The sequence below is a fragment of the Gekko japonicus genome, unplaced genomic scaffold (genome assembly GCF_001447785.1).
Source record: "Gekko japonicus isolate JY-2015 unplaced genomic scaffold, Gekko_japonicus_V1.1 scaffold2152, whole genome shotgun sequence".
NCBI classification, from domain to species: domain Eukaryota; kingdom Metazoa; phylum Chordata; class Lepidosauria; order Squamata; family Gekkonidae; genus Gekko; species Gekko japonicus.
In genome coordinates, this window is record NW_015164258.1 from 9,503 (window position 1) to 17,092 (window position 7,590).

General features: G+C 48.0%; 1 protein-coding gene across 1 annotated transcript in view; it reads left to right on the forward strand.

Moving 5' to 3' along the window:
- Positions 1 to 670: 670 nt before the first annotated feature.
- The window catches only part of MMP17 (matrix metallopeptidase 17), a gene marked incomplete at its 5' end in the record, with an annotated part of 28,277 nt that continues 21,357 nt past the window's right edge, over positions 671 to 7,590 (forward strand). Inside the window, 3 exons of the mRNA XM_015408702.1 lie at positions 671 to 954; positions 4,855 to 5,031; positions 5,537 to 5,636. Of these exons, the coding sequence (XP_015264188.1) occupies positions 671 to 954; positions 4,855 to 5,031; positions 5,537 to 5,636 (561 nt within the window). The remainder of the gene's footprint in view (positions 955 to 4,854; positions 5,032 to 5,536; positions 5,637 to 7,590) is intronic.

Sequence of the window (7,590 nt, forward strand, 5' to 3'; positions counted from 1 at the left end):
TGCATTAAGCCTCAGATAAAGCGTAATGAGCCCGTTTGGTGTAGTGGTGAAGTGCACGGACTCTAATCTGGGAGAACTGGGTTTGATTCCCCACTCCACCACTTGCACCTGCTGGATGACCTTGGGCAAGACATAGTTCTGATAAGAGCTGTCCTTGAAAGGGCAGTTCCTGTCAGAGCTCTCTCAGCCCCACCTACCTCACAGGGTGTCTGTTGTGAGGAGGGGGAGGGAAAGGAGTTTGTAAGCCACTCTGAGACCCCAAGTGAAGGGCAGGATATAAATCCAATCTCTTCTTCTTCTAAAGGGGCCAGACACCGTTTCCCCCTCCGGGTTGGTGGCAACCCTGTTCCTAAGGCAGAGGGCACACATTTGAGCTCCTAAAGTTGCCTTATCCCAAACCCCTTGGTCTAACAAATTCAATATTGCCTTTTCTGACTAGCAGCAGCTCTCCAGGGTCGTTGACGTCTTTTACATCACCTCCTACATGGTCGTTTTAGCTGGAGATTTCGGGGGTCTCGGTGCTGAGGCACAGCCTCTTACCAAAGATCAAGGGGGGGGAAGGTCCTGTTAACGAATGTGGGCACTGATTCCCCCTTCTTCTTAAGCAAATGCTCCATGGTTTGAGCCGTTTTCCTCCCCTCAGATAGTTGGTTTCCTTCTTCTCTTCCAGAGTCCGCACCTTTCCCAAGGAATCTCACCTGGGCCACGACACCGTCCGCGCCCTCCTGTACTACGCCCTGAAGGTGTGGAGTGACATCACGCCACTGAATTTCCACGAAGTGGCAGGCAACAATGCCGACATACAAATAGACTTCTCCAAATCGGATCACAGCGACGGATACCCCTTTGACGGCCCAGGAGGCACGGTGGCTCACGCTTTCTTCCCCGGGGAGCACCACACTGCTGGAGACACTCACTTTGACGATGATGAATATTGGACTTTTCGATCAGCAGGTATGTCAGGGTAAGAGAGCAGAAGAGAAACTCGAGGGTTCCCTCTTTTCTACTGTTGGTGGTATTGAAGGCGAAGGGGGAGCAGATGGGTAGACTGGCCTCTATGGAAGTCAGGGATTTCCGTAGGATCTTGGCCTACCTCAGGAGTTTTCTTGGCATGGGTCTGCCACCCATGGCAACAGCAGGGTTGTAGGGTGGAGCCATGAAAAAGTGGCTTTGCCTGATGCTGTGATGTCATTTCCAGGAGAGAGAGAAAAAACAGGAAGTGATATCCTCACATTGCAGGACACTCTAGGCTTCCTAGAACATTGCACGATATCTTGTTATCACTTTCATTCTTTTGGCTGGAAATGGCCTTGTGTGACACTATTCTTTCCTGCCTTATTATTATATGCTTCCTGTGTGTAACTCTGCCATATGATAGATAAATAAATAAATCCCCACCTTCCCCACCCCACCGAGTGCCAGTGGAGGTCGGGGGAACAATGGATTATCATCTTTTTATTCTGGCAAAGTTTCTACGATAGCCACATCACAGGCAGAAGTTCGGTGGGGGCACCATTTCCTACTACATCTCTGTGCTCAGACAAGCTATACTTGCTGGATTTCTGCTGATCAAACCATGTAGGAAATCCGCTAGGAATGAAAAGACAATAACATTCTCTAGTTTTGACTCCGTTGACTAGCAGTGACTCTCTAGGGTCTTGGAGAACTGAACCACAGATTCTCTGTTGTTCTCAAATCTTTTCAAGCCTTGGGTGGTTATGTTTGTATTTTATGGGATTCTGGGTCCAGTTTGACCCAGAACATGCCATGACCCTGAGATTAACTTCCCTGCCACATTTTGATCCCACATCCCCTCCATTTTATCCTTACAGCCACCCCTTAAGGTAGTTGAGGTTTTAATTCATTTCTTTAGATATTTACCACGTGCTTTTCTCATCAATGAGATCCAAATGTGGTTTCTAGCATTCTCTCTTCCTCCATTTTATTCTCATGGAAACAACCCTGTGCGGTAGGTTCGGCTGATAGAGAGGCCCAGGTTTGTCCGGTGAGTTCCATGTTTGAGGGGGGAATTCGAACCCCAGTCCTCCAGTTCTTAGTCCAGGTCTCTAACCAGTGTACCACATTGGCTGTCACCCCCTCCCCAGGCCTGTAGCCATGATTTTTAAAGTTGGGGGGCATTTAAATTTCAGGGGGGGCACTGGTGAATCAAATTAAAGGAATACCCAGCGCCTTCCCCACACCTGCCACCGCTTGGGGGCCCCGGGCTGGAGGGGAAGTCTGGGGCTTTGCCAGTAACTCGGGGGGCTGGCCCCGAGATGCCCCACTGTAGCTACGAGCCTGCTCCCCCCCCTTGGAACTTCATTACAGAGAGCCACAGCTCAGCAAGTGAAGGAATGAATGACATATCTGTATTATTGTTTAGCCCTTGGCCGGTTTAACTTGCATTAGTATGTCTGTAGCCAGACATAGATGTAAATAAATGATTGTGTGTGGGGGAGAGAGCTAATATGTCCCCATCTGGTGCGCTGTAATATTAAAAGAAAGTAAAAGCGTCAAGGAATATATAAATTGCACAGTTAAAAATATAAGCGGTGCAAAAACCAACAGCACGTTGAATTGGTGGCTGTGTTTTGTATACCTTGTATTGTCAACAGTTCAGAATTTGCAGCTGTCGGCTTTGAGCCGTTTTTACCTGGATTTTAGCAACTGCTCAGGAAACTGCTGCAGTAATTCTGTCCCCCGCAGAGCTGAGTGGTAGAAAGAGGCCTTCAGTTCTGTTTTTGACAGCTCGATAGCACTGGAAAGGTCCTTGCCTGAGTCCTGGGCCATCGATCAGGGTCTGCTGGACTAAATGGATCGTTGGTCAATCTCTCTCTCAGTCACATTTTTATCCCAGCCTTCTTCCGAGGAGTTTGCGGTGTAAGTGTGGTTTCCCCTCCTCTCTCTAATCCTGACCGCAACCATATGCCGTAGGCCAACCTGGAATGTCTTGAGGAAATGGTGTTTAATTCGTAATTCAATCGAACAATCTAACATTATGAGAACAAAGTAACATTGCTGAGTCAGGGAGTTATAAATTTCATCGGCCTCACTAGTCTTCTGAATGCCAATTGGACATGCACATTTAACATTCCAGTTGGCAGCGGAACTTCCCAGGGAAACGGTGCTCGGTTTGTGATACAACCCAGTCATTATGTCCAGACAGATTTTATGATCCAGACAAATTCTCATATGGATCCCGGGAACTACGAATTTTGATGGTGTCCCTAGTTAAGTGTCGCTGGGTCAACAGAGACACGTAGCCCCTAGACGCGACAGCGCCAGACGACAAGGGGGAAAGTAACAGCCACATAACCAAAATCAGGAACTGTCTGCAGCCTTATCTTTTATTGATTCCATTCCCCCTGGCCTCTGCAGGTGGCATAAAAATATCTTCCAGGTTGTCAGTTTGGCAGTGAGTTTTCTGGAAGCATGTGTCTTATTCAGTTGTTCTCCGGGGCCAAGCATTTCCAGGTGATTTTTTTAAAAAACCCTCTCTTTATGGAAGGTGCAAATGAACTGTCATAAACAAAAGAAGGAAAGTCAGAAAGCAAAGTATATCCTAAGAGAAATAAGAAGTATTTGAATACCTTGGGATGGTGAAAAGCTAAGGCAGATCAAAAACCCTTCCTGCTTTCTACTTGAGTGGAGAAGGAAGAAAGGTTGTTTCTTCTTCCTGTGTGCTTTGCCAAACTCCCAGGTGGCCCATTTGGCCTCCAGGTAGCGTTCAAGCAACTTCCTTCTAACTCTTTTCACTAATAATAATAATAAAAAAAGAAACTAGGCTTGGAGCTGTCAATCATAATTTGAAATAGGGGGAAGAAACAGAGTCTTGGGCAGCCGAGAACATCGCACGCTGAACAGAACCACCTTTGCATGAAGCTTTCTTTTAATAGTCCATCTATCTCGGAATGGTCTGGTGTGATTGGCTGGTGTTCTCTAAGGTCTTGGGCAGAGAAAGGTCTTCCCAGCAGCTGCTGCTGGCGATGGAGATCGAACCCAGGATTTATTTATTTTTTTGCACATAGCATCTGCTTCACTACTGAGGTCCCTTCTGTTTAAAGTACAGATGGTTTTGGAGTGCAGGTAGCTACCAGAGTGACATCCTTGTCGGTAGTATGTTAAGGGTTTTGAAAATGGAAAGGCAGTGCAAATTGTAAAAATAAGTAGAAGAATTAATGCGATGTTAGCAAGAAGCAGCTTTGGGAGCAACTTAGAGTTATGTATTTATGTGGTATAATGTTGTACCGGCCAAATATCGGAAGCTAAGCAGGATCAGCTCTGGTTCGTACTTGGATGAGAGGCCTCCAGGGAAGTCCAGGGTCGCTGTACAGAGGTAGGCAATGGCAAACCTCCTCTAAATGTCTCTTGCCTTGAAAACCCCGCAAGGGTCACCATACGTCTGCTGTGACTTGGCAGTAAAAAGAATACAGGATAACCTGGCTAGCCCAGGCTAGCCTGATCTCATCAGATCTCGGAAGCTAAGCAGGGTTGGCCCTGGTTAATACTTGGATGGGAGACCACCAAGAAAGCCCAGGGTTGCCCTACAGAGGCAGGCCATGGCAAACCACCTCTGAAGGTCTCTTGCCTTGAAAACCCTACTTTGTTGCCATAAGTTGGCTGCGACCTGACGGCACTTCCCACCACGGTGACATTGTACTAGCTAACTGAATGAGCTGTGATCCGAGAAGTTACCCTTGATTGGTGAACAAACCTACTCAGTGGCTTTAGAGGAGCCTCCCCATCCTCCGCAATGTAGGGATGAAAAATTCCGGCCTCCTTTATAGGAGTTCCAACATGGTGAGATACTGTGAACATCGAGAGCTTCTCAATGTTATTTTACGTGGTTTTCAGATACCAATGGAATGGACCTGTTTGCCGTGGCAGTCCATGAATTCGGCCATGCCATTGGCTTAAGCCACATCTCTGCCATCGAGTCTATAATGAGGCCATATTACCAGGGTCCTGTAGGGGATCCCTTGAAGTACGATCTGCCTTATGAAGACAAAGTCCGGATCTGGCAGCTGTATGGTGAGTTGATGGCCCTGGGTTATACCTGTGTTGGGTTGGGTTGGGTTGGGTTGGGTGGAGAATTGGTTGGGAGTCCTATAGCTCTTGTCTGATTCTCTAACATGGGGGTGAGCTGGGTTTACTCAGATGCCAGTTCTGGGAAGGTCCCGGGGCAGACAGACTGACTAACTGCTGCCTGCTAGATGTTTGACAGTCATTAGCCAGTCAGTCTGTATCATGGTTAGAAGAGAGATCCTGTTGGCTTCCTACACTGATGAGGCACTGAGTGTCTAGCTGGTAGTGTCTGGACAACAATAACCCCCATTCTGTGATCATTCCTTGTTTTTTCACTGGGAGGTACCTGCCCATTTTGAAGCCAGAGGCCATGGACCTTACCCAGCCAAACTGTTCAGGAGGGGAAATGATGGATCTTGGTTGAGGAGGAATGTGGATGGGTTGGGTCTACCAGCCATAGGGTGAAGAAGCTGTCCATCATACTTGAATCAACCCTTGTCTTTGTGCTCAGGGGTCAGGGAGTCTGTGTCTCCGACAGCCAAGCCCGAAGCCACGAAGGAGGATGACCACCCCTTCCTGCCCGATTTGCCCGAGAATCGTTCATCCACCCTGTAAGTGAGATTCAGACATAACTAATCGATACCTATTGTGTGACCGAAGGCGGGGCAGAAATCAGTGGAAATCACCACACTGGAATTCTTGGATCAAAGGTCCTGAGGCTGAAGTACAGAGTTTAAATTTCAGTGTGAACACGGCAGAATCCAGTTTGAATGCTGGGTGAATGTTCGGGTTTTTTTCGTTCTTTCGATGAAGGAGGTGCGTGCGCATCTGTGTGATTTTTCGGCAGCCAAAGCTAAACAAGCCAGATGGCTGCTGTGTTTCAAACGGGCAGAACTTTTTAATTTGATGGAATTTGATGCCATTATAATTACGGGAAAGCACACATGGGCCGAAACATCTGAAGTCCTTGCTCAAAATGTCAATTTCAAAAGAGTGAGCAGTGCAAATGGAGCTGACCAAATTTGGATTTGATGGACTAGCCGCCAGTCAGCAGTGGGGAAATGGATTTGATCATTTAATCCTACCAGTGAATTTATTTATTTATTTTGCATCCCTCGATTGTTAGTATCCCTACTGGAACAAGACAGAGAACTAAGATTAAAAGACAGTTGCTTGCCCATGTGCCACCCTGTGCCACCCTGGCTGAGCAAGGATTTGAGTCCAGTTCAGTCCAGAAATCGAAACACTGCTAGCCCAGTTTCAGAGGGCAGCCATGTTGGTCTACAGTAGAACAGATTTGAGTCCAGTAGCCTCTTAGAGACCAACAAGAGTTTCAGAGCATAACCTTTGAGGGAAAAGGAACTTCAGCTCTTGACACTTTATACCCTGAGACCCTTGTTGGTCTCTCAGGGGCTACTGGATTCAAACCTCCTAGGCAGCCATGTTGGTCTACAGTAGAACAGATTTGAGTCCAGTAGCCTCTTAGAGACCAACAAGAGTTTCAGAGCATAACCTTTGAGGGAAAAGGAACTTCAGCTCTTGACACTTTATACCCTGAGACCCTTGTTGGTCTCTCAGGGGCTACTGGACTCAAACCTCCTAACCCAGGAATTAAGAGAGAATTAGATTCATGGGGATCAGTCAGTGGCTGTTAGCTGTGATAGCTAAATGAAACCCTCTATGTTTAGAAGCAGAGAGCCTCTGATTTCAGGAGGGAAACAGCAAGGATCGGGTGATGCCTTCGTGCTCTCCTTGGGGACTTCCTGAAGGTACCTGGTTGGCCATTGTAGGTAACAGGACGCTGGACTAGATGGACCTTTGGTCTGATCCAGCAGGGCTGTTCTGGTGGCCAACGTCTGTATTCAGCAGGGCCCATTCGTTCTCTGGGCACCGATCTGGAAGGAAGTGGGAAGTATGTTTTGTTGCCAGTCCATTTCCTCTTGGTTCTTAGCTGCTCCTTCCAGTGGAAAGGTCCGTGCTTGCAATAACAAAGAAGCGAAATTGCCCTCTAGCTGGTTTGCCGGAATCCGTCCTTGAAGGGACATCAGATGAGTTCAGTGTCCTCTCTTTGCCCTGAAGTCCCCTTGCCTCGTGGCGGCAATGGGGGAGCTCTCCTTCACAGTCCCCCTCAGGCAAACGCGGCCTCCATGAATTTTTCATCACTCCTGTTCCTTCCTCTCCGGCAATCGCACAATCTCCCGCTCTCCGTTTCCTACAGCTTTCTCTGGAGGCCGGCGGTTTCCCCCCAGCACTTTCAAGGGCAAACGTTTACACCTAGTTCTAAAGGCCAAAATCCACACGGAGTTGGAGTTCCATCCCCAGAATTCGTGATGCTTATTCTAGCCCTGAGGGGCAGCGGTGGAGGAGGGAATAATATGGATTGTGGTCACAGGCCTGAGGAAGGGGGCGAACTCTCTGCTCCTGCATTATTGTCCAATTGAAAATGGCTGTGGTGTGGTGTAGTGAGTGGTTAAGAGTGTTGGACTGGTGTCTGGGGGACCCAGGTTCGAGTCCTCGCTTGTGCCATGGAAACTGACTGGATGACCTTGGGCCAGGCACACTCTT